We start from the raw sequence: 27,473 nt of genomic DNA on the forward strand, positions 1-27,473 counted from the left end.
GCCGCACCGGGACGCATCACCCGGGCTTTAACCCCACGCGGTTCACCAGAGGGGGGTTATTTTGGCACGGCATCCTACGCTACTGCCCCTCGCCCCAACCGCGGAACGACCGCTGGCGCCGGAAGCCCGCGCAGGGACGCTGGCGCACACGCGCACGCGGCGAGCAGAGGTCGCGCGAGCCCGTTTCCCCGGCAACGCTGCCCCGCCTCCCCCCGCCCCGCCCCGCCCCGCCCCGCCCCGCGCGGCTCGCCTCGGCCAACCCCGGGGCGGTGGCGTGGCGCCCCCGCGCTCCCAGGATGCTCAGCGCCTCGCGGGACCCCGGCGGGCGGAGGCGCCGGCGGAAGGTTAGGCGCCATTTTTAAATTCTTCGAACCGGTGGCGGCCGTGCCGGCTGAGCGGGCCGGGATATGAGGGGCAGGGCACTGCCGAGGGGAGGCCGGGCGGGCGGGCGGGCGGACCGGACCGGACCGACCGACCGGGGCCTTCTTGCTTGCGGCGTCACCTCGCGGCGTTCGAGCTGGGCCGTTACCCCGGCCCCGCTCGCTCCTCCCCTGGGCCGTTAGTTACCTAGCAGAGGGGCCGGCAGCCTGTCCCGCAGGGCGATTGTCTTTGTCTTGTGTTCTGCCTGGCGGTAGCAGCCTGCCGCGGCCTGTTGGCGGGTTGTGGGCTGGTGGGTCGGGAATCGCCCAGCGCAAGCCGGGGCGGCAGGGTTCCGGGGCAGGGAAGGCCGCGCGCTGCCCCCTGTCACCTGCTGGTTTGCGTGCTTGCTTTTGCACCGGTGAACTGCAGGCATGTGCGGTTTGAGGGTAATGATTATTTTCCCGCTCTTCTGGATGCGTGACGTCCGTATTAGTGCTGCTCCTCAGACCAGGCTCCTATGTCCGTAAGCCACAGGAAAATTAACAGTAAAAATATTATGGTGACTTACAGAGCTTGCTTTGCCTCTCACGTGCTCGTTGCCTGCATACTGTAAGGTGCATATAATCATATTTCTGCCTATAGGAGGTGTAGGATACATATACTTATATGAGACCTTTGCCCTCTCTGAACATCTCTGTTTTGAAGTCAGTATGAAAGGGATGTGATTTTTCAGAAGAGTTTTGGTTGTGGACTATAGGATTATTTATGACAAGCAGTCATCTCTATGCCCTAGTTAAACTTTGAATGAGATTCTGGTGAGGAAAAGTTTCTCATATGTGTTTGAAGGGCTCTTGTCATGAAGAAACAGTGGAAAACATGTATAAATTACTTGTTCTTGAGTATAGCTGGATTTACCCGCTGTGGCTCCCATACAAAATTTCAGTTTGATTAGTAACTGCTGTCAGTTTGACTTAGTAGTGTATGTGGTTAAAACAAAAATTCCAATTCTGAGTTAAGACACAACCTTATTTGTTGCTTTTCACCTAATTATTAACCATATCTCTAGTATAAGACAGAAATTGAACAGGTGATGCTGTATGCCATGTGTAGGGATGGACACTCAAATAATGTATGGTTAATTGGTGGAATTTGTAATTTGAACAGCGTTGTGGAGGAAGCAATAGTAGTTTGAGAGTGATGTCTCCTGTAATGAAGAAGCTGTACAGATGTTCTCAAAAACGTCTGCAGTAGGTGCACAAAAGTATTAAGTGTTTATTTTCACTGGATTCTCTACACTGATATCTGAGCAGTAGCGAGATTATGGAACTTCCTGTAATGAAAGTTTGCATGTTTCTCTGATATTTCCCACCTGCCCCCATATATATATATATGTATGTATATTTAAGGTGATTACTTTGGCTGTTGCAAGTTGTTGATAGTGTGGTAGTAGAATATGGACTGTTAAAATAATGAGAGGTATACTATCATATTTCTTAAATGATATTATTTTCTCTTGTTTTTTATTCACTTGATGTTCATGGGAAGTCTTATCTCTGTGGGTATGTTGCATAGTCTTTTAAGGTAGGATGTGTTTCACTTCGACTGTCTAAAAGCTACGTATCTAGCTAGGTATCCAAGGCTAGGTATCTAGCTAGGTATCAAAGGCTGTGATTTTGCGAACATCCAAGTTCATGATGTGACAACTCTGCTCCTGAAAGGAGAAAGCCTTCCTCCTCCTCCTGCCTATTTACTTGGCTTTTTTTCCTTTCTCCTAGCCAGTACCAGCAGCCTACTTTCACTGATGTAGCTTGTTGGATTTTTCCGAGAGCTACTGTGACTCACTGACCTCAGAAAACTAGTGAGTGCTTTCTGCTTGTTTAAGTGCGTTGGCTTCTTGAGTTAAATCAGTTCATGGAAGGGTCTGATGAGTGACAAATCTAGGAATGGGGATGAAGAAAGGAGAAGTGGAATCTTCCCATTCCTGGTGACAGTGAGCCCTCATATTGTTCATTATCTAGTCTTGCTGTAGACTCTTAAGCTTAAGGAGTGGTGTTTGAAGGAGCACTTTCACGAGGCTGTGCTTCTTTTGAGTGTCTCACTCTTTCAGGCAAATGGTTTGTTTCACAAGACCTTGGCTGATGCGATTAAAAAAAAAGGAAGAGTGACAGAAGCAGGCAAATAGATTAAACCATACCTTGTGTGAAACTGCTGTTTGGCTTTCAGCAGATTTTAATGATAATTTTATTGCTTGAACAAAACATGGCACAAGGCTAAATACTATTAATTTTTTCATCAGTAGTTGCAAAACTACATTCATTATATCACCTAACTGTTTAAAACAGTGTTCAGAAATGATAAGCTTTTGAGTGTGACTGTGCTATGGAAAACAGAGCCATGAGTGAGTTATATATGTCACCCAGGTGAATTACCAATATGTGCTGAAATAACATAATTTGGTTGTGTTGGGTAAGCTAGAAGGAAACTTTGTTGTTGTAAACAACATAAAATAAAAATTGGTATATAAATAAATAAATTATATTGATATCTTAATATTTTCTCTAAATGCAAGTATTACCATTTTAACTGTTTGTAGCAAACAAAAAGTTAAAATAGTTGAAAAATCTTTTAAAAGAAGAAAAGCCCTTTCACAATGTCTAGATACAAAGAAGCGATGCGAAGTAGGTCTTTAAGCAATGTTTCCATATGAAACAAACAGTTGGAGAAGAAAGGCAAACCAAAAGTGATTCTTGGAAAAAGATTGAGTTACTTCACTTAGCTAGATATTCTACAATAAATAGTGCTTTATTGTGGATACCGAGAGTGCGTTTCCAAGGTTTCAGGACTCTGTACTGATACCTTTATACGTGTACCTGCACAAAATGATGTTAAGATTTCATAGTATGAATTTGGCACAACTGATACAAGTTTGCAGTTCTGTAACCTGATAACATTTGGCAAATATATAGCTGGAGAATTAATTTTAGATATGGTGTGATTTTAGTTTCTTTGAAGTATGTTTTATGGTTCTCTACCTCTTGAACAGATCTCCAAGAGAGGAAGAAATTTTAACTAGTGTTCCTTTAAAGTATTTCTCAAAAATTATGGGTGTATTTTGTGTAATTCTGAAGATTATTTAAGTTCTGTTCATTGACTGTGAGCAAGTACTGTAAGTCATTAGCACAGAAGAAATGCTTGTTAGGAATATACGTAGAGTATTTGTAGCCCTGAACAATGTTTACTATTGACAGTTCACTGGCAGGGATTATTTTATGATTACTTTTTTTTTTTTGGTGGGGAAAGCTTTTTATTTCTAAGAATGTGAGTTGGTTAAATATTACAAGTTGCGATTAATGATTTCAAAGAAAGAGCTCTCATGAAGTAATGAAATACCTTTGTTACTGTAGTTTGTTTCAGTTATCACCAGGACTGCAAATCATGAAATATGCCACTAGATGTCCCTGCAAGCCAAAATAGTTTTGTTTCCTTAAATACATACTGCTTAGGTTTTTGCAGCCTGAAACAATTTTTTGTAAGATACATTCCCACCCCCACCACCCCTGTCCTTTCCTTTTTCATGAAATAATCATGCAGATGAATGCATGACCAGGTGTGTGCCTTGCTTTATAATTTGTGAACTTTTTGATAGTAGCAAAAGCTACAGATCTGAGCTTTGGCTTACGGTTTGATAGTTACATTTGATATCTGTAGCTTATAAAACCAAAGACCTGTGACAGAGAAAAATACTATTACCTGGTGGTTGGTTGGGTATTTGTGGGATTTTTTTATTATTATTTCTGGTTTTTGGGGGGTGTTGTTTGTGGAGTTTTTTTCTTTGGTGGTTGGTTGTTTTTCTTACAGTGATCATGATAACTGTGTTGGTATGCTTAGAAATTCTTAGGGATGTACTGCCTTCGGTTTTCTCAGTGTACCAGAACCTCGCACATGGTTTGTTGTCCTTAGGATCACTGACCAGTTCTCCATACAGCTGTTGGTTTAACAATTAAAAATGACTTTATATTGAGTTTGGAAACTACTCTTGTCCTTTGTTTCTCAACAACCAACAAAATTCAGGAATGAAAAAATAGATACTGTATTGATTAGAAGGTTCTTTGAAACTTGTGCTATTAATGTTTGAAATTGGTTGTGCATGTAGGACAGTCACTGAGGAGAATGTTCTTTTTTTTCCTGATTTCTTCCCCCTTATTCTCTGAGCAAATGTGGGTGAAGCAGAATACAGTTGCTGTTGTTGCCTATACTGGTGGTATAATTCTGGTAGATTTTCCTCTGACATCTTCCCATCTTAGTGATGGAGCAGGGAAAAGATGTGAAAGAAAATGTAAATGTGTTTTTTGACATTGTTATATCTTTATTGGAATGGGCACTGACATGTAATGTTTATTGTCCTATATGGAAGATAAATTTTCATCTTACTACTTGTCCTGAACTATTGTTCAGGGGTTTATAAAATCAAATGTTAAATGTTTTAAGATAGACCCACGAAAGATTTAGAGTAGAATGGTAGCAAACATTATATATTAAACCATATATGTAAAGATGGGGAGGTAGAAGTGATGGTGGAAATTGAACATTTTTCCTGTTTTGAGTTTTACTTTGTACAAAGTTACAGTTTGTAACTTTGAATTAAACTTTGTACACTGCAACCATAGAGTTCTTAGGCATCAGTCCAGCTATGCCAAAAGCTAAAATGGCAGAGTAGTTGGTTTCACAGCTTTGTGACTTCCCTAAAATTCAGTTACAGTCCTTCCTGCCCCAGAACCCTTAGAAGTGTCAGTAATGATCAGATAAATACATCTTGCTTCTATTATTGAGAAGAATTAATGAGGCATATTAGAATATGTCCTCATTTCTCAGCATCTGTCAGTTTGCAGCTTTCTCACACCAATCTGATATTGTCAGATTTGGCAAAACTCCTTCTGGAAAGGTCACAAGAAACCACTAGATAAACTTTGAAAACAAGGAAGTGACATGTATCAATGATATATTTCAGGGCTGAACTCTGAGCAGCTATCTTCCAGTCTTTCCATGAAACCTTAACTCTTCTCTTAGGGCAACAAAGTTGAAGGGCCTAGAGCACAAGTCTTACGAGGAGCTGCTAGGGGAACTGAGGTTGTTTAGGCTGGAGAAAAGGAGGCTCAGGGGAGACCTTATCGCTCTTGACAGCCACTTGAAAGGAGGTTGTAGCCAGGGGGGGTCTGTCTCTTCTCTCAAGTAACAAGTAATAGGACAAGGAAATGGCCTCTAGTTGTGCCAGGGGAGGTTTAGATGGGATATTAGTAAAAATTCCTTCACTGAAAGGGTGGGCAAGCATTGGAACAGGCTGCTCAGGGAAGCAGTTGAGTAACCGTCCTTGGAGGTATTTAAAAGACATGTAAATGTGGCACAGGGGTCCTCAAACTTTTTAACCAGGGGGCCGGCGCGCGGATGCAGTGGCAGGCAGTCACCTGCGGCTGCTTGGTTCCCCCCCCAACCGCCGGCGGGGGGGGGCAGGGGGGTCTGTAAATACCGGGGGCCGGATTGAGGACCCTGGGGGGCCGTACCCGGCCCGCGGGCCGTAGTTTGAGGACCCCTGATGTGGCACTTAGGGACATGGTTTAGTGGTGGACCTGGCAGTGCTGGGTTAACAGTTGGACTTGATGATCATAAAGGTCTTTTCCAACCTAAACAATTCTATGATTGTTATTCCAGAGAGGGCTTGATAGGGATTAAACAGTGAGAATTATCTGTTCTTCTTCCAGTTGAAATGGTCGTGTATTGAGTCGTACAAATTGTTAGGGTAGTGTGACAGACTGTGATAAGTAGTAGTAAAAGCTATGTGTCTGGTGTCTGTGGTGTCTGCTTGAACTCTGGTTAACAAGGTGTAATTAGGGCATTACTAGCATCATAGTTCGATTCTTAGTGTACAGCATAAATAAAAATAACTTGTCATGTAATCTGTTAGATAAAGTGCTTGTGCTTATTTTGTATTGATCAAATAATCTCCATATTTGTTTATTCAGTGCCCCTGGAAGGGCTTTTACTTCTCAGGGCAGGCAGAACATGCAGAGAAGAGTTGCTCTTTCAGTAGAGGTTTGTAACCTGAGTTACAGCAGAGCTAGGGTCTTTCTGTACTGAAAGCAAAAGCAGCATGTGAAATCTTTGAACTGTGAATGTACTTGATTGCTAATTAGATGTGCTTGGTTTTTTTCAGGTGACTTGATCTTCTGGGACGTCAGCAGAAAAAGTGAATGGCTTTGTAAATTAGTTATAATTTTATTTTGTCCTTTCCATACTCATTGTGAACAGTCATTATAAAATGGATACTTTGGGCAGTCTCCTTCCTCCTGCGGTTGGAAATGGTGATACGGCTAATTCACAAGAGTTACAAAAACTTCTGATTGATGAAAAAATGCGATGTGAACACCATAAAGCAAATTATCAAACGATAAAGGCAGAACATCTAAGGTATATGAATTTAAACAGGTTTCTTCATTTGAACTGTTAAAAGGTGAAGCTGAATGTTAGGTGGAAGGGTGAAGGTGTGCGTGTATGTTAGCTATTTCTGTATTTAAGAACAGATTTAAGCATTGTTCATATTAGAACATAAACAATTCAAAATACCTTAAGACATTGCAAATACATGTTTCTGCAATACTTTTTAGGCTTGTAAATATGCGATGACTTTTCAGTATACTACAGAATGAGGATATTAATAGCTTAGTTCCAACATGGTATTTGCATGTTTGCTTCCGCACGTTAGTTTTATAAGCTTTAAGATCTAATTTTAGAGGGTAATTATAAAATAGCTCTGTATTTTATCTTGCAGATTACAGGAGGAATATACAAAATCACAAGATGAACTGAAGCGGTTGTTAGTTGAAAAGCAGACTGTACATGACAAATTTCAGTTTCTTCTTGCTGAATATCGAGAAGAGTTGCTGGGTAAAACTCAAGAGCTGGAAAAACTGAAGATGCAGGTGAGATAATTTAATGGCAGGATTTAATATGAATTTTAATCCTGTAATAGGGCCATGCATGTATTTATGTGAACATGTATATACCTAGTTTGAATATATTTCAGATATCTTGAAATTCATCCGACCCCAATAATATTTCTTCTCTGGAGTGACTATGGGTTGAAATATCGTTTTCTTGTTTGTCTGAATCTTCCAAATCCTGTTATGTGCTATGTTAATAGTAAGACCTTTAGTCTCTGTCTGTGCATGCTGTTGTGTTATGGGGAGAACCATCTTCCCTGGAAAATAACTTAGATGCTTAAACTTGTTAGGATAAGTGACTGGAAAAATAGATATTTGTTTCTGTTCATGAACGATAGCTTTCTTCATCTTTAAAAAAACAACAACCAAACACAAAGCCAAACAAACCCCCCTCACATTTAAGATAACTTCTGATGACGCTTTCTAGAACTGCTTTTTTCCTTAAACTAATTCAGGACATGTTCTTGGGAAACAAATACAGCATCTAACAAAGGATCCCAGGCTTCAAATGGAGATGTCCCTTGCTACCATAACTAGAATAGTTTCAGGGACTTCAAGGTACAGATAAGTGGAAGAAAAGTAGAATAAATTAGGATATGTTGGAGGTTGTGGATGACAAAATTTTAAACATTTTCTTGGTATTTAGTTTGCTATATATACACTTTCAAAAGTGTAACTAAATAATTAGTAGCTATACCCAAGAAAGCTTAACAGAATACCATGCAGCATGGAGCTTAAGGCAGGTTATCTTTCCTGATGTTAATTTCTTTTAAAACCAGTATCCATGTGTCTGTGGGAGAACACGTATCTAATGTGTTTAACAAAGCATTTGTTTGGTGTTGCTCAGTTTGATTCTTTGTTGATTCACTTACTGTTTAAGGTTTTCCAAACACCAATTCTTTGTCTTTTATGTGAGACCACTTTTCCTTCCCCCCTCTCTCCCGCAAAGGAGATGAATCTCTTGGCAATTCAGCTTGACATTTGTATTCCTTCTACCAGTAAATACTGACATTTTAAATGCCTCAGTTATCCTTATAGAATATTTTTAGTTCACTAATCCGGTTTTTTGCTTCTGTAACTACTATTGAAAATTCTTCAGAAAAACATAGAAAATTAAGCAGGATTCCTAAAATCTTAAATACTTTATTCCTGGTTATTTGTCCTATCACAGTGTAAATAAATGAATACGACTAGTTATTTATGATACCTTTCTGTCTTAAGGTGCTAACTCCTCAAAAATTAGAACTGTTAAAAGCACAAATACAGCAGGATTTGGAATCTCCTATGACAGAACGTTATCAGAAGCTAGAAAATGTAAGTAGTAAGTATTGAAATTCTATTTCATTTAGAGTAGAGATCACCAGTTCATAGTTGTTGGTAAAACCTTAGGAAATTAAAACTGAAAGGGGAGCAAAGTATGACATTCTTTGTCTGGTACTGTTGCCCCAGGCAGTGAAGGTTGAAACCTTAGAAGAGGGAGGAGGAGGGATTCAATTCATCAAATATAACTTGTAAAATAATGGGAATATTGCATGGACATTTGAAGGAAATAAATCTGAAAACTTCTCTGATGTTTTTGTGTTGGTTTGGGTTTTTTTTTGTCTAACTTAGGAAGTGGAAAAATACAGAACAGAATATAACAAACTTCGTTATGAACATACTTTTCTGAAATCAGAATTTGAACATCAAAAGGAAGAGCATGCACGTATTTTAGAAGAGAAGAAAATCAAATATGAGGCTGAGGTACATTGAATCTTACAGTAGCTTAAAATGTATCTGATCACAATGTTCAGGCAGCTTTGCTAAGATGTTGGTACTTGATGGGTTGTCAGTTTGACACCATTTCATAATGTGGTGTTTGTTTCCGTTCTCTGCATTCTCAAAACACTTTTATGACTTAGCCTAAAGCTGTCTCTGTAGGTTTGCTTCAGTGATGTGTCGCAATATCGTTTGTGCTATTATAAGTAATAGACTTGCCTTCTGATAACTGACAGTCAGTAGCTTTGCTTAAAAAAAAAAAATTATTTAATTTTTTAATTGCAATTGTTTTGGAATTTGAGACATTATGCTAATCTGAAATTAATAAATTATCTGAGCTGTTGATGTAAGTTTAGATTTTAAATTACTGGTGTGGCAACTAATCCAGGAAGAAGGCTGCGGAAGACATTGTTAATAGCAGACAAGGGTACATTTTGCAACAAGGTTGCATCATGACAGTGGTGGTCAAAAAGATACTGAAAACTTTGGTAACTTTATTTCAGTTGTATTAACTCTTGAATAAACAATTCTTAAATTTTTTAAGATTTGGACTTTCAAAAGTGTAACTAAATAAATTGCCAGCTTATTTATGTTTTAATTATATGCAGCAGTGTAAATGAGTGTTGTATGCCATTTGCATATTCATTTAAGTATTTGTCTGGGAGCATATATCCTAAGATGCCAGACTTGAATGTATTAGTCCAAACATGAGACACAAATCCAAGCAATCATCACTTTCAAAATCAATCAAAATTTGCAAATGTAATGCATTGAAAACTGAACAGTTGTCCTTTTCGGAGTGAAACCCACATGCTGCTTTACAGCCAGTCTTTCTTGTGGGCTTGTTGAGTTTGTGCTAGTCCTGCAGCTAGTTAGCACACTTAGAGAGAATGAAACTACCTTGAGCTCAGGGCACAATGTGATTTAGTTCCTCTTAGAGCCTTTTTAATCTTCCATGCCATTTAGCATAAGGAGGCTACAAAACCATCCTGATTCTTAAATGATGGCTTGGACATGTCATGCAATAAGCATTTGAATCTCCTCATAAAAGGGATTTGGAGGGCTTTTGCTGCAGAAATTGGCTTTGTTCCATAGAGGTCACTGATGCAACTTCTAAAAATTGCTGCGGATCAGAGTTTGGACTAGTCTCCAAATATCAAGAGAACTCTTATATACCATACTTGCTCACTCTTTTGCCCCCAATATTACATTTAGTCCATATAACTAATTTTGAAACAATAGAGTTTATATGTTTATAATATGTTTGTTAGGTACAGTCTTGAGATTAGTTTGTACCTATTATACTACCTTGAAACAGTAAGTTTTGGGGTGTTTTGCATTATTTTCTGGCTGACAGGGCCCGATCATGTTGATTATCTTGAGTTACTAGCAGATTTGAGTTCTGTTGTGGTTACAGAATTGTGGAATCATAAGTTGGAAGAGACCTCCTTATAGTCCAACATCCTGCTTAAAATATTGAAGTGTAATGAGATAGGATTGCTTAGGGCCATGTCCAGTTAATTCTTGAACATTTGCAAGGATGGAGATTCCACAACCTTTCTGGGCAAACTATTTCAGTACTTAACCATCTTCGTGGTAAACTTTTTTTCCTAATATCTAATTGGAATTTCACATCTCCCAACTTGTGTCCATTGCCCCTCTTCCCATCACCATGCATCTCTTTCTCCTCTCCAAGCTGAAAAGGCATAGTTCTCTTAGCCTGTCCTTACATGTCATATTCCCCAACCCTGTGACCATCTTTGTGAACATCCACTGGACATGCTCCAGTTTGTCGTCATTCTTCATGTACTGGACACAGACTCCACATGCAGTCTTAGGAGTACTGGAAAGGGGACACAGGATCACTTCCTTGGATCTGCTAGCTAGGTTTCTGCCAATCTGCATCTTTGCTGAAAGGGTACTCTGCTGACAAATGTTCAACTTATTGTCCGCTAGGACCCCCTTTTCCATGGAGCTGCTTTCTAAACAATTGCCCCCAGCCTGCACTGTTGCACTGGATTACTCCTTCGCAGATGCATGACTTGCCCTTGTTGAAGAGGTTCCAGGCAGCCCGTTCTTTCAGTCTGTCCAGGTCCCTCTGAATAGCAGTTCTGCTTTCCAGCACATTGACTATTCCCCGCCCCCCCCCGGTTTAGTGTCACCTTCAATTTGCTGAACGTGTACTCCATTCAGGTCACTAATGAAGGCATCAATCAATATTGGACCCTGTACTGATCTCAGAAAGACCCCACTAGTTACAGGCAGCCTATCAGGCTTTGCACCAGTGATCATCACTTGCTGAGCCTGGCAGCTCAGCCAATTTTCCACCCACTTTATCATCCACTTTCCCAGCCTATATCTCACCAATTTGGAGATTATGAGAGACTGTATCCAAGGGCTTGTTAAAATCAAGGTATACAGGATCCACTGCTCTCTCCTTATCTGCAGCGCTGGTCACCTCTTTCTAGAAAGCAGAGAAGTAGGTCAGGCATGATTTGCCCTTAGTAAGTCCTGCTTTCCATCACCTTGTCTTTCATGTGTTTTGAAATGGCTTTGAGAAGCTTTGTTTCATAACCTTCACAGAGACTGATGTGAAAGCCGATTGTCCAATAGTTATCTGGATCCTTCTTCTTGACCCTCTTGCTGCTCTTGATGATGGGCCTGCTGTCTGCCTCTTTCCAGTCAACAAGAACCTTCTCTGATCACCATGACTTTTTAAAGATGATCGAGAATAGGCTTGTGATTATATCAGTGAGCTTCTTCAAAATGCTTGGGCCCATTCCAAGGACTTGTGTTTGTCCAGTGGATTAAATAATCCCTAACATTTTCTTCCTCTACTCTGGGTACTGCTTTACTCCCACAGACTGTGAGGGAGCTCAGGGACATCTGAGGACAATCCTTATCAGTGAAAACTGAAGCAAAAAAGGCATTGAAGAATGGGTCTGTTGATTTTCTTGCTCTAAGAAAGAAAATAAGTGTGAATGTAATTTAATAGTTTAAATGCACACTGCTGCTGTTTTCTGAATTGTCAACTGCTGTATTTATGCTGCCTGACACTTAACCAATGTAAAAGCTTTTATTTTTCTGATTAAAAAATATCAGATTGCAAGGCTGGATAAAGATAAAGAAGAGCTCCATAATCAGCTGCTTAGCGTTGATCCCACGAGGGACGGTAAACGTGTGGAAGCACTCTCTAGAGAAAAGGCACAACTGTATCAGAAACTAAAAGGCTTAGAAGCAGAAGTAGCAGAACTAAGAGCAGAAAGAGACAATTGTGGTGTGCAAGCAGAAAGTGTTCAAAGAGTACAAGTACGACAGTTAGCTGAGATGCAGACTATGACAAGGTCTCTAGAGGTAAGAATTTTTTTTCCTTTTTAAATTTTGCTTCCTTGTAGAGTGTAGTGAGGTTAATGCTTGGCCTGTTAGAACTGTCACTGGAGTCACTGATAATTTTGCCATGGACTCCACAATTTCAATTTGTACATTTCAGATTTTAAACCAAATTGTAAGTACATTGGGAGTCACATACTGCCAATTCAACTTTGGAAAGGTGGAGAGCTCAACTCAGAGATTCTGTTGAATGATCTCCTTTCTAAACATGCGAGTGATATTCATGTTTGCAGTCAGTAAGATGATCACGTTAGCACTTGTCACTTGGCTGGAGTTAGAAACTGATGACAGTATGTTAATAATCTGCTATAGTAAATTTTTTATACTTTTCAAAAATGTTGTATGGTGCTCCCCTATTTCTTTAATCCTTTCCTCATCTATTGTCTTTCTTGCGTGCCCATGTCTCTCCTTTCTCCAGCACGTTACTGCAATTGTTTAGTTTTTGGTTGTTGCTTCCCTTTAAAGAACCTTTGCTATTTTCTGGCCTGTTATATGCTTCCCCGGGTTTCATTGTATTCCTCATCTGCGGTCTTCAGTCTTCCTCTCCGTTCTTGATCTCTCTTTAGGTAGTGAGTCTTTCCATGTAGATTTCTCACACGGTTGCATACGGATAGATTGTTCATCTTCCTTTTTACTGTTATCAGTGCAGTATATCTGTGTTACAAATGTTCTGATCAGAACTTAAAAAGTGCTGTAATATTCGTAATGTAGAAAACTTTAAAAAGTCTTGCTGGAAATAGGTCAGTTTGGAAAAAGGAAGTTGAAATCATAGGTTAGATTAACTTTTTGATGCTTAGTAAATCTCAGGGTCTTGAGTCTACAGTACTCACAGTAATTGCATTTTATTTCCTCTCCATGATGTTAATTCTTCAGTTATTATAACTGCATAGACCAACATATGACATCTTTTTGAGCACTGCTTGTAGTCATACTGGTGTTTACAGCCCAGTAATTTACTGGTAGGAATACCTGCTGCCTCCTAACCAAGTCAGATTGCCTCTTGTGAAGTAGGATTGAAAATATGTGATTCTGTGCAGGCAGTGCTAGTAAAAACAGTTGTGACTTTTGAGTAAAATTCAAGACCCTTGTTGTATTGGAACATACTGTTGAGCAAAGATAAATACTTATATATTATATTACCGTATAACATAAAGGATCAGTAATATCTGAAAGCCCAGATGAATTGCACCTTTCAAGTGAATAGCAAGAGACAGCCTTGCTCCAAAAATCTTACATATAACTCCTTTATTCAAGGCAGAAAAGAAGTCTGCTGAACTACAGTTAGATCGAATTGAGAAAGAACTGCGGATGAGTCATGAGCAAAACATACTCTTGACTAGCAAACTTCACAAATCTGAACGAGAAGTCAATTCCTTAGCTGCTAAAGTAAGTGCTTTAATGGTATCTTAAATACATGTTTCAAATCCTGTTATGTTCAAATTTTTCCATTTATATTTTACATGAAGAATAAAGTAACTGCTGTAACTTAAAATAGATTTGGAATTTTTTTCGCGGTTTCAGTTGGAAGATGTAGAATATGTGACTTTACAGGAAAAATGTCACCCTTAAAACTAACTCTATAGATTGTGGTTACGCTGTTTTTATTTAATTTTCTAAATTTTTTTCTAAACAGAACACACCTCGAAGATGTGTCTGTTTGTGTTTTTAGTATTAATGAAAATAGCCAGCCTTATTTGATAGAAACAAGCATTACTTTTTCATAAAGTGTATAAAAGTGCAATAGAGTTTTAAATTGGTTTTTGGGTTTTGGTGGTTTGTGGTTTTGTGTTTTTTTTTCTAATGGAGCTATGACTTCTGGAGATCTTACAAAGTGTCCTTTGAATGGGCTGCGTTAGCTACAGGAAGCAAGCTGCATTGGAATCACCTGTGGAGATTTTGGTTCTATTAGAAGGGGGATAGTCACATTAGCATAGCGTTCCTCTTGGGCTAATGCCAGCATAGCTTGTACAAAAACATTTCTGTACAGCACTGCATAGTATCATTTTAAGGAGATCATTGTCTTGCAACATGTTTGAGTATCTTAGTTCTTGGGTTGGCACCAGATCTTAGAGGTTTTGGTCTATGTTTGTATACTTTCTTCTTTTGAGTTTTTAGAGAAATTTCTAGAAAAATACTTAATGAAAAAAGATCAGAAGGCTTCAAGTTTAGGGAAAGCCTGAAAGTGCTTAAGGAACTTGACATCACTGTTTAGTATTTCAGCATAATTAGGTTAGTATGGATGCCAGATTCAGAGTTTTATCTGGTTGCAGTGACTCCTCAGCTACACAAAACAGAGAGATCCTTTATGCAATGCCATATGTGATGATTTGAATAAACAAGAAAAATCGAAACATTAGTAAACTGTTTTACCTTCAAATGTTGCAGAATACTTACATTACTTTATGTAAATTTGAGTCAGGATACTAGCCCTAATGAAATAGTTACTCAGGTAAATATTAGCTTTCTGCTGTCTCTCATTCCCTCCTTTCTGGAGAGGATACCGGGTAATAAATTTTTATCACATCTGTCAGTTGCTGGTATTTAATCCCTGTGTTTTCTTACCTTTCTGGAGAGGCTTTAGTTAATTCTGAACCAACTGTAAAGCTAGTAACTTTGGTCTTGTACATCTAGTAGTAGTAGTGTATCTGTAAGTTCTAATTTACGGTAAGAATAAGATATACCTATACCAGTATTTAAAGCCCATTTATACAGCGTGTCATACTTGTCTCATATGAATAAATAGGAAGGGAAAGCTTCTGTTAAACATTTTTTTTCAGTTGTCTATTGGAATAGAAGATTGTTACCGTCCTTACTTTTTGTATTAACTGTTGTTCTCTGCTCACCTCTAGAAGGACCAGAGAATTAAAATGTTCAGTGGTGTTTCTTGAAGGGAGGAAAACAGAAACCAATTTCTATGCTAACCTCCACCCCCCGCTGCACCCGCTCAAACTTACTTCTGAGCACAGGTGCATGCATTTGTATTCTGGATTTTGGGCCTTAAAAAAGCCACCTTAAATCTTTGCAAGTTGCCCTGAAATGTCTTTGCTTAGTATTTAAGCAACCAAATCCACCATGTAGTTACTTAATAAGCTACTATGTCGTTCTTAACCTTTTGCCACTTGTATATGCTAGCAGGTTGTAATTACATTTGTCACTGTGAATGGATTTTTATTTTAAGTGCTTTCCTCTAGATATTTAATTCTCATTGACCGTGTAATTACTGCATACAAATGCCTAAACTGTAGAAAGTTTCCATGCAAGCAGTAATTTTCTTTGATTTGGTGTTCTTAAAGCTCCTGCTTTTATGAGGCCATTTGATGTGCATGTCACAGTTGTAGAGAAATGCACTTTAAAATTATGAAGAACTGGATTTTTAGAAAGTACTATAGCACTCCAGGAGGTCAGGAGGACTGTAGGTAGTTACTAAATTGAGATTAGTTGGGGGAGGCAATTGGTAATCTGGTTTTGCATATCACTGTTTTGTTTTACTTAGGGAATTAAATTTATTTTAGCTTGACTGAGGGATCTTTAGTCAGAAGTGAGGTTTGTGTAAACTTGACATGCTAATGCTTGAGTTAGCGAGGCATCAGTGTCTTAAACAATTTGGACCAGTATCATAGCAAGATATTTCCAATGAGTAGTCTTTCCAGAAGTACCCCAGTATTCGGAGGCTAGCTTGTGGAACGTATAGCATTTACTCAGAAACCAAGTTTTCACAGGCAGTCCTGTGCATCTGTGCATATATCACCAAGGCTTCTTAAAAGAGTAACTTTTCTACACTGTAGCTTGCAATAACTGCCTGGTTAAAGATGGAATACTTGCCAATAGTCAGTTCACAGAATATATGTTGTGTTTGAGCACTTTGATTCTTTTAATCGGGGAATATGTAAAACTTGCATTTCAAGATGACTGACTTCACACACTGAAAATCATTGAATGAGACTTGAGGAATTAATAAAAACCTGTAATAGCCTGATTATGATTTAGGGAATCAGATCATGTCAATAGCTTTAGTGTTACAGTATCTATATAATAGATACCATTAAAAATTCTCTACAAAAGTGCGTATTCTAGATTGTCTTCAGGAAACTGGATAAAAAATAAAATTAAGGTAGGTTTAAAATAAGCATAGTCCATGATCATTTGGCAGATTTTCTTGTTACCAAAGGATCACATGAAAAAAACTTAAAGCTGCAAATATAGATATATTTTTTATTTGGGTTTTTCTTTTTTGTAATTCATAGGTGGAAGAACTTAAACACTCACACAAATTGGAAGTAACAAATGTCAAACTGGAGGCAGCAAGAACAAAGAGTGAGGTAGAAAGAGAGAGAAACAAGATTCAAAGTGAAATGGATGGTAAAACATGCAATTGATTCCTAAAGATTTCTTTTGTAACTTCTAGTTAGAATACTACAATTATATTTCCTCCAAACATTTCCCAGCAGCCTTCACCTTCTACTTCTGGTCTAGATCATAGATCTGACAATTCTGTATCTGAAATAACTGTGTTGTTTTACTTGGTCTACTAGGTTAAGAAGATCAGTTACAGAACAATTTTGCATTTACTTAAATTGGTGACTTTGTGACATAATCTGAGCGTAATCTGTTTCAAATTGTGTACTTCATATGGTTATTTTTTATATTATTGCCAAATTTTAGTCTTTCACACTCTGCTTGAAACGTACCATGGGGTTTCAGTAGATGTTTTGTTTTCTGATTCTGTGGAATTGATAACAATTGGGTAAGGCTGCCATGTGAACCAAAATACAATTTCTAGCTCATTCTTTGAAGAAAATAGGCAGTGTTCTAAGCTACCTAATACAGCTGAGAATGTAGACAACTTGAAATAGCTTTCTAGAGTGAAAAGGCCCAAGCTTCCTAGTGCTAGTTATGTGTTGATGATTTAAATCACTACACAGCTTTTAAGTGGACTGTACTCACCAATCTGCCATAACCTCAAAACAGTATCTTTGTCTTCCTGGAATAGTTGTTTCTGTTCACTTGCTTTTAGTATTAAGTTCCCTTAAGAGCAGCTGAAAAGTGGTGTTTCTATACCGACACTAACAGTATATTGTGAACTAAAAATGTTGGACCCTATGAAATATGAAACCAAATACAGACAAGATTTATGCTAACCTGAATTTTCTGTGTAATCCAGGAGAAATTATTATAGCATGTTGGCTTATTTGCCAGTGAACACATGTGTCTTGGTCACAAATTTTTAGTTTTTATCTTTTGTCCCTGCCTATAGAGTCATAATTTTAGAATTGCCTTATTTGGTAATACAAATGGATTAAAATTTGAGATTTATTGTAGACAGGTTACTGTAGCTTTGTTGGTAACCAGTTAGTGTTTACCACAAACTTTTCCATCAAAAGAAAATGACAAATTTTTTTGCTTGACCTTCTTGTAGCTATTGTGGAACTTTTTTTTTTTTTTTTTTTTTTAGTCTGGACACAACTACTTAGCAGAAATTGCTTTAGACTAAATCTATGATAATATCAACTGTTTAATTACTTTTGTATGTTAAAATAATAAACCATCGTAGACTGATTCCAGTATAATGGTTAATCTTCAAAAGTTTTTGAAATGTTGCTATTATACTAAGAAAGGCCATGCCTTTTCTGTTTTTCTTGGGTTGTTTTCCCCCATTCATTCATTCTATCATGTGAATTGTGATTTTTAGCTCTCTTTTATCAATTTATAAAGTTATTTTAATGCTAGATTTTATCAGGTTGATATCAATAATGATATTTTACCTTTTTTTAATGTATAATGCAGGACTGCTGTCAGACAAGGAAATTCTTAAGGCAGCTGTTGAACGTCATAAGGTGCTTTTAGTAGAAAAGGATCGGGAGCTAATTCGTAAAGTGCAAGCTGCCAAAGAGGAAGTTTTTGAACAAATTGCAGCCTTACAGGATGAAAAGTATGTTTGTTGATTTACTGCTCAACTTCTAAACGAGGAATGTTTTGAGTAACTTTTAAAAATGTTGTTCTTAGCAACGAAATGCTTCTGGCATTTTGTCATGATTGTGTGCATGTTCAATAACGTCTCAGGTTAGAACTCGAGACCAGATTAGCTGATCTAGAGAAGATGAAACTGGAACAAGATACATGGAGACAATCTGAAAAGGATCAATATGAAGAGAAACTACGTGTTGTACAGATAGCAGAAGAATCTAGCAAAAAGGAACTTCAGCGTTTGCGGTAGTGTGGCTTTTCTAATCATAACACAAATTTCTCTTCCACCCCTCTCCCCCCACTTTCTTTACAATAGTCAGGATAAAGGTTTTCTGTTCATAGATACACAAATATTCATTATGGTAAATTAAAATTATCTTTTGCATTGTGTAAAAAGAGGGCAGAATTTAAAATGTGCTGTTGAAAAAAGAAAAAACAAGAACCAAACTACCAAACCTAACGTTTTTCATCCAAACATGTAAAATTTATTTGATTTTAATTAAATTTTTTAAGACATAATTTTTCAATGCTTATGTTTGTTAAAACTGGGTTCATGTTGGCTTCTGCCATAGCCCCAATTTTAGAGTAAACCATTTCCCTTCCCGCAGTGGCACCGTATCAGCAACTGGCAAACGGTGACCCTAATACGATGTCTCTTTGAGTTGATTATTATAGTTCTCAGCGGTTTTACTATAGCATTTATATGAAGGTCAGTATGATAAAATGAGCAAAAGTCACACTCCAAAAGCAAACAAATCAACGTCTTATTTACTCCTAGATGAATTTCAATAATCAATAAAAATATATTTTAAAACATTATTTTGTTCAATATTTATCAGCCTTTCAAATTTTGCAATATATTCTGTTGTCAGACTGATTTGTCTTAACTTGCAATATTTATATTTTAATTAGATAAAAATAAGGATGTGTTATACAATTTTAGATTAAAAATTCAACAGCAAGCTATTCAGACAGAGGAGTTGGAAGAAAAGAAACGTGAAAGTGCTGATCTGAAACAGGTAAGGTTTTATTGCATTGTAATGTTTTATAGAGAAATAAAATCTTTCCTGCAGTTACCATGTCCAGTGTTTGAAGATTAGAATGAATTTTTAAGGCTTTTTTTCCTGAGGGACAAAATGCATACAACAGATATTTAAAAGCAAAAGCGTTCAGAAATCAGTCATGCTTTCCTGGACCTTTATGAATGGATTACAGCTTTTTGCTTCATACATTTTGTGGGTACCAAGGATTTCAAAGCTGAATGTTTATAGACTGTTATATTGAATACAGTTATGTGCTATTTAACTGTTTCCATGGAGACTTAGAAATTGTTTCTAGGTAATGCTTTGCATTTACACTGCATCTCTCATCTGAGGTTCTTCAAGTGCTTAACAGATGTTTCATAAATGAATAAACTAGTGTAAAGAGGTATATTTCTATTGCAAAGTGAATTGATGGCAGCGTTGAAAATAAAACCTAATTCTTTTAACTCCTGCTCACCCATGATGTTATTTAATGGGCAAGAACATAGCTGTGGATCAAAGTAGTCTGCAAGCTGTGTGCATTTGGAGTTCAAGGCAATATTTTTTTTTTCCCCCTCTAGAAATCAGAAGGTGGGGTATATGCGTGTCTGTGTAGGGAAAGGATAAGGAAAGGGAAACCATCCTTTCTCTGTGTTTGCTGCAGGGCGTGGACTTTTTATACTCTATGCTTATTTGTTTTTCTGAACTGGTTGGTACAGCCACTGCTGGCTATCACACGTTGTGTGTTATGAGAGAGAAGAGTCTGGGTAGCTCCACAGCTCTGTCACTACATGTTGTGTGGTGATCTAGTTCTGTTCAGCCCTGGGGCTTAATGTTGGATTTCTTATATTCTGGGGGACACATCAATGACTGAAGAGTCCTGCCTTGCTTATCTTTCTTATTTTAGCTACAATAGAAAACCTTCTTTGTCTAGCAGTGATTTACTGTAAAGCTTCTGGAGAAGAGTAAAGAGAAAAGGAACAAATAAGAAGTGCTCATGAAAAGATAATGCAGCCACTTGGTATCTGCCTTTTGCTTTGTCTCTGTATCTCAGAGTTAATTGTTAAGTTATTTATATACCTTATCAGATAGAAAATTTTCTTTATTTTTGGTAGCAAATTCATGACATGCAACTCCAGCTTGCCTCACTTTCTCAATCAGAAAATGATTTGTTGGAGTCTAATCAGAAGCTGAAGGAAATAGTAGAGAGATTGAAACAAGAATGTCAACATGCAAGGACTCAGGCAGAAAAAGCTCAACTGGAAACAGAGAAGTAATTTTTTTTCTTCCTTTTGGCTTTACTTTTCCTTTTCATGTTGCTTGTGTTCTTCCACGGGGATTACTTAACTATGGATGGTAAATTCTGAAAAAAGTCAGAAATTAAAAATGACCAGGAAATATTGAACCATTGTTAAAAATGGCCATACCTTCTCTTATGCAGTATATATTAAAGCTTTGCTTGTGGTAACTTCAAAAAATAGGAGTTTGTTTCCATTCCTGTCTGTTACAATTAATTATTGAGTAGTGAAATACACTATCTGTATAAAAGGAAATCCTATTTATACTGAAGTGAATTCAAACATATTATAGTTTAAGTGGATCTAGAGTTTCACACACAGTTCATCTAAGAGTGTGAAGCATTAAGGGTGAAAAAAACATTTAAGCATTGTGTTATGCTTTGATAAGCTTTCAGGGACCTAGTCTTTGTATGTGTGTGTATATACTTTTTATTTTTCTGCTCCCACTAGACCCTTTTAGCTGATAGGAGGCTAATAAATGCTTAGTGGATATCTTATTGTTGCTCTCATCAAAATCAGAAATAATCACTTTCCTTTTATGCACAAGCTTGACCACATACTATCAAAACCAAATCTTGTTCAGACTCCACATAGCAATGAACAGTTTCCTGAAATGTAAAGATTAATTTGTCAGTTATCTGAAATGGCTGTTTGGTATTTCCTATCCTAATAACCAAATACATGTCTAATTTATAGTGGATTATTGTGTGCTGGGTTTTTAAAAAAATTAGCATCCTAGCTTAAATAGAAAACTTCCAAAAGGTACAATGTGGCGTTTTTTGTTTTCACTTCTCTTTTGCTACCAATTGGTACTGCAGTTGCTTCATTGTCATTAGCTTAAGTATTGCTTTTCAGTTTAACATGAGAAGAAATGATTGCATTGGGACTGGGGAGCACATTCAGTTGTCAGTAGCATGTTGAATACCTTTTGGATGTTTATTTTAGGAAGGTGTATTCATATTTTGAATGAGATTGTCACTGTTATTTGAGGGAGACTGTAAATGTAATTTCTGTGTTTGTGGGCCATAGATGAGTCAGGTTTTCCTGGGAAGGCAGTGGGAGGATCCTGGCAGTCCTCGGAGATCTTTCTATAAGTAAGCAGCTTTGCAGCCTGCATGTAGGTCCTCCAGGTCTGTCCTACTGTTACTGTGGGAGCCTTGGGACTGGTTTCCGTTCCTGTTCTGACCGTGGGTGATAGGACTTCCTTCCTCTGTTTGGTAATTCTTACAAGCTTGAACTTCAAGTGTTAAGTTTCAGCAAAGCAACTTGGCTTAAAGAGGAAGTGAAATAAGGACCAAAAGATAAGGAAGCCTAAGATAAAAAGTTCCAGATAACTAAAATAAAGCCAGTTTAGTCGTAAGTAGGCAAAGCAGCTGCCTGCCTGCCTGTACCAACGTTAGGCTTGGAAATGAAAATGTGAAATGAGGACTGAAGGCAAACTGAGACTGATACAGATCAGAGATGAGCTTAAACAGGCACTTGTTAAGCATTCCAGGAACACTGTTAGTGGAATTGGAAAAAAGAAAAAACTCATGGCATTTTTAACCACTTTCTCAATTGAAATTCTTTTGTTGTTAAGCAGAGCTTTTTGAGAAAGCTCTTTGGTTTCTAGATAGTAGTAGTAGTAGTTTACAGTCAAGAACAAAGTACAAACCATGCTGGGTCTACTAAAAGAACTGTGTTGGGTATCAAGTGGGCCAGAAGCCTGGTTCTGATATGAGAGTGGATGATTCCTAATACCTCTGCTGTGGGGAAGGAAAAGGCCGTTTGATGAGAAATGTATGAGGATTCATTCAGAATCCCTGTAGGTAAATGGCATTAGCCCAGATTTGGAGTGGAATGGATGCATGGATACCAAGCCTTGATCTGCATTTCTTAAAAATTGCTGCACAGAATCTCACTATTTATTTTTTTTAATACTAATGTAGTTAAATATGTAGGTAGTTCTTGTCTACTTTGACGCACAATGCAGATAGCCCAAACAAGGCAGCTGAGAGAAACTGGCTTCTTTCCTATCCCCTGCTAGGGAACACAGCCTCATTTTAGTATGTTTTAACCATGCAAAGGCCTGAACAGATAGCGCATGCTGTTGGTGGTGTGTGTTCGGCTGGAATGTTGTCTAGGAACCATATTGGTGGGAGCTTCATGTTGTCTTGGTGTTTGTTCTGGCTGGGAGAACATACTGGTCAAGTCTGTACTTCTCTGTTACAAAGGTGTAGTAGACTGCACAGGACAACAACCTATTGTTTTACATTTTGCCTCCCAAACAGAAAAGGTACTTGTCAGCTCTTCTGACAGCTGATGTTTGGCATAGGTGTCTACTGTGCTCCAGTGTCATTGTCTGACCTGAATGTAGAAATTTTCCGTGGATTGTTGGGCAGCTCACCAAACCACCATGCAGCTGACAGTTAAATAGCTTAGTGAAATCAGTTTTCAAAATTTGCCTTATAGTTGAACAACACCTAGGATGATGTTAATGCACAGGTTCGAATGTTGTTAGTCACAATTAATTGTTAGCATAATCAAATTAAATCAGATCCTTCAAGTATATAAAGGTAAGAGCGGTGAAAAGATCTATATTTTAAGAGCCTTAAGGCATTAATTGAATGCACTGCTTTGTCTGTATAACCTCTTAATCTTTTAATCTGATTTGTTCGAAGGACTTTAGAATATAAACGTATAGAATGGCTGGAGGAGAAGCACATGCTTACTCAGCGCATCACAGAGACAGAAGAGAAATACAACCAAGTGAAGAACAAGCTATCTCGAGCTGCTGTTGCTCAGAAAAAGGCATGTTGACTCTTCTTTTTTTGAATGATCTGGCTTATGAAAAGTTGAGCTTTATTATTTCGGTCAGCTAGAATAGTTTTTAATGTTAAGAGTTTATTTACAGCCAACAACTCTGTTGTAATGCCATCAAAGATTTTGTGAGGCTTTTTTTGTGCATGTGTGTGTGTATACGGTTAAGAGGTGGACTCCTTGATTAGTAAGAATGATGTTTTGGATACCAGACAAATTATGTTCTACTTTTTCTTGATGGAATGTTATAACTTCTCATAAGCTTGCATTTTATGAAAGAACTTGAAAGGAAAAGCTGATTAATTGTTTATAAAAGCCTAAGATTACTTGGCAATTTTATGCATTGAACATTTACAGGCTGTGAAACCTGCCAGTAGCTTTTAATTTTGTAAAAGGTTGAGGTCAACATGAGGAGGGGAAAAAAACCACATGCATTTTTTTGGTCATGTTTATACTTATTTATACATGGGAATGAGTTTTGTAATTCTCAAATACAGTCCGTGTTTGTTAATACAGTTGGTCACTGACCAGCAAGTGACTGACAGCTGTGGTGCATATTTCAGTTGCAGTTGTGGATGATTTCCCATCTCATCTGTTTCCCATCATGGAGATTCAGAACCTTCAAACACCACAGCACCTCCTCTTAAGGAAGGAAAATCCTAAGAACTGTCACAGCTTGAAACCATGTACAATGTAGGTTTAATTTTTACAGGATCTAATCTATCAAGACATTACTTAGCTGTTTGAAATGTCTGTTTGACAGAGAAAGACTCTCAATGACAATAAACAGAGGAGGATGCAAGAGAAACTAGAACTTCTGGAAGCCAAGATAGAAGAACTAGAAAAAGAAAACCAGGTGTTAAACAGGTAATAAACTTTGCTTTTTCTTAGCTTGAAAAATGGTATATGCCCAAGATCTAATTTAAAAAATGAAGTATTTTTGAAGATACATGACACTTAGTTTAGTAACTGGAGTCCCGTCTGATGGCATTTTCAGCACTAGAATTATTTAAATGGAGTCCGTTTGGGACAGGCACCCGAGAGCCCGTAAGACAACTGCGGAGGAAATAGAGGAAAAAATATCTGATGGATGCTGTTGCAGGAATCCCTTCGAAAGAAGAAAGTGAAACAGACTTCGTATTTGTAAAAGAAACAGACTTAGCATGCACTTTGAAAGACAAACTCCTATTTTTTTTCTTTATTGAGCACCTACAGAGGGCTTGATTCAAATAATTAATGTAATGTGACTGCTGTGGCTTACTGCTGTGAATGATATTAAAGGCTTAATTTATTCCATGTAAATTCTAATCTGTAATACAGGAGATACCTTAATATGTAGAGGGACTTCTCGAATATGCACAGGTCTTTCACCTTCCAGTTCTTCTGGTATATTGTTTTGCTTCGTAGGGATAGTAAACAGCAGAGTACTTGTGGAGAAGTATGCTTCTGTGTCGGGACAATAAAGATTTTGAGCAGTAAGAAATCTCTTCTTTCCTAGGCAGAATGTTTCCTCTGAAGAATATGCACGCCTCCAGAAGAGACTAAAGGACTTGCAACGTAGGCATAATGAATTCCGGAGTTTAATTCTGAATCCTAACATACCATCACTCAATCCAGTCAGTATAATGTCATCATCTGCCTTGCCTCCTGGGCCTGAAGTGTCCTTCTCCCTTCTTCAGGTGGTGATGTATTACAAGTTGTGAAAAATAATACAGCAAAAGAGGGTACTGGAACACTCCTTCATCACAGACCTTAGTCTTAAAGAAGGAGTATTTGGTCTTTGAACGGAGGAAGGAAACTTTGAGGAAAGCTTCTAGTGACGTTCCCTTCCTCAGAATAGGAAGGAGTTCTTGAAAGACAGATGATACATTGCAGAATATAACAAACAGGCAGCTTTAACCCAGTTCTCTGTACTTTCTCCTGACAGTCTTTAAATAGTTCGTTCTGGGCAAGAAATACCATAATGGTGTTCAAATACCATGGTTTCATTATTAGAAAGCGCCATTGCTGCTCTTGATTTCTTGTATGGTTAAAAGAATTTTACTTACTCCAGTGGGCTTCTGGGGGTGAAAATCTCTCTGGCTGAGGCTGACCAGGCTGACTTTACAGATCCTTGGTTACTGAGACCTCAGGTCTATGTCCCTCTTCATCTGAGAGGAGGAACGCCTGCACACGTATTTCTTGCTGATGCTGCTCATCATGAATATTGGAACAATACCAACAAAACATTGAGGAGTAAAATTTAACAAATAAGGATATTTTAGACATCAGTGTTTTTATTTTAAAATCACTAATTAAAAGAAAAGGAATTATTGCTCACTTTGGTCCCCTGTAGGTGTGCAAAATGTAATAGAGCCACTTTTTTTGTATTATTTATTTCAAGGAGGAACAGCATCAAAGAGAACTTTCCCTTCTTCGCAAGCGGCTGGAAGAACTAGAAACCACACAGAGAAAACAGCTGCAAGACCTTGGACCATCTAGAGAGCGAGCAGCGGTGGGTGCGTACAGGGATTTAGCTAGAAATAAGATTGCTGGAGAAAGTGATGCACAAAGTGAGGACTCCAAATAAAATCTGTAAACTTTACATGCTGTTAGTTTTCAATAGGTTAATCTTTGTACGTGCTTTTAATATTTTGCCAAAAACATGCTTATATGTGCCTGAATAGCGTAATATAGATTCTACATAGTTTTGTATTTTTGATAGACTGTCATAAATTATCAAATCTTATGGTTCAAAACAGAAGTATTGAAAGATAACTATATTTTGAAATGTGTTTATATAAATGAGATAAAATTATTTGGAAGTCAAAATATATGAAATAATCTCATCACACAAAACTCGAAAAAACACTTATCAAAGTTTGAGTTGTGCTGATATTTAAAATAAAAATTTAAATTTTTTTTGTAAACCCTTTGAGACTTACTTGATAATATCCTCTTATTTCTTCAACGTAGAAGCTACTGTATCGGTGTGGAGTTTTGCTGGGTTACTGTTTTGATTGTTAACAATGCTGTAATCCACATGTGGATTGTCATTTTGAAGTTCCCATGCAGATAAAGAGGATGAAATGAAAAGGAAGAAGTGCTGAAAACTTTTATTTGCTACCCTTGGCACTGTGCTTCTATTTTTATAACGGGAATAAGCAATAATCAGGGTTTTTAATATAATGTAGTAGAGATGAAGTATAACAAATTGCCTTCACATGATGAAAATGTAAGTTTGTATTTGTTGCTACTGTGATTTGTTTACTTAACTATTATAAAAATATTTATTCAAGGTTGAATGCATTTTTCCCCTTCATTATCAGCTTAGTGACAGAAACTTGTAAAGAATCAATTATTCTTTTTACTTGATAGCAAAAACTTTCCTGGAAGTACAGGGATGTTGTTATCTGGTTTTTGTTTGGAGTCTTCCCCCCCCCCCCCCCCCCCCCCCTCAAAATACTGCAGTAAAAGTATGAGCCAATGAGATACACAGTGCGATTTTTCTTTTTTTAATAGCTTATTCAGTATTGTTATTAGACTGTAGTAATAGACAACTGACTAATGACAGTGCATATGGTGACATTTCTCTCCTGAGGCTGTGGTTTTGATTTTCCATCCAGTCCCCAAGTGTAAGGATTGTACTGCGCTCTCTTGGGGAATTTTGTTAGACATCTCTGAGGAAAAGTGTAACTACTGGAAGTAACAGAAACTATTTCTGTGGTCTCCTGCAGGGTTAATTTGGAAAAAGTACCTACCTGTTCCCCACTGGCTTTGCCCAGTGTAAGGTTCATACATAATGGCTGGTGGCCTGCACGTCTGTCCTCAGCTCCGCCTATGTGGCCTTCAGCAAGGCTTTACATGACAGCAGGGGGCAGGGAGGGCAGTTTACACAAACTAGGGGA

At 37.9% G+C, this 27,473-nt stretch overlaps 1 protein-coding gene across 3 annotated transcripts; it reads left to right on the plus strand.

The window, feature by feature from the left end:
• The first annotated feature begins 263 nt into the window (after positions 1-263).
• Positions 264-26,870, plus strand: CEP83 (centrosomal protein 83). Of its 3 annotated transcripts, none has more exons than XM_037387866.1 (16): positions 264-344; positions 6,569-6,822; positions 7,184-7,334; positions 8,577-8,669; positions 8,967-9,098; positions 12,216-12,467; positions 13,758-13,889; positions 16,748-16,862; positions 18,288-18,432; positions 18,564-18,713; positions 19,411-19,486; positions 20,605-20,762; positions 23,448-23,577; positions 24,350-24,453; positions 25,085-25,265; positions 25,970-26,870. In XM_037387866.1, the coding sequence occupies exons 2-16, from the start codon at positions 6,674-6,676 to the stop codon at positions 26,153-26,155; spliced, it is 2,154 nt and encodes a 717-aa protein (XP_037243763.1). In that variant the 5' UTR covers positions 264-344; positions 6,569-6,673; the 3' UTR covers positions 26,156-26,870. The 3 variants fall into 3 exon arrangements, with proteins under 3 accessions (XP_037243763.1, XP_037243764.1, XP_037243765.1); XM_037387867.1 differs by having other exon boundaries at positions 25,085-25,143; XM_037387868.1 differs by lacking the exon at positions 12,216-12,467.
• Positions 26,871-27,473: the final 603 nt, after the last annotated feature.

Source organism: Falco rusticolus, chromosome 5 (assembly GCF_015220075.1).
Source record: "Falco rusticolus isolate bFalRus1 chromosome 5, bFalRus1.pri, whole genome shotgun sequence".
In the NCBI taxonomy this organism is placed as follows: Eukaryota; Metazoa; Chordata; class Aves; order Falconiformes; family Falconidae; genus Falco; species Falco rusticolus.

Bases quoted from the DNA above. Each gene is read 5' to 3' on its own strand.
- CEP83 (XM_037387866.1), top strand. From the start codon at position 6,674: ATGGATACTTTGGGCAGTCTCCTTCCTCCTGCGGTTGGAAATGGTGAT. The intron at 9,099-12,215 runs GTACATTGAATC...AAAAAATATCAG, and splicing joins AAATCAAATATGAGGCTGAG to ATTGCAAGGCTGGATAAAGA. The intron at 12,468-13,757 runs GTAAGAATTTTT...CCTTTATTCAAG, and splicing joins CTATGACAAGGTCTCTAGAG to GCAGAAAAGAAGTCTGCTGA.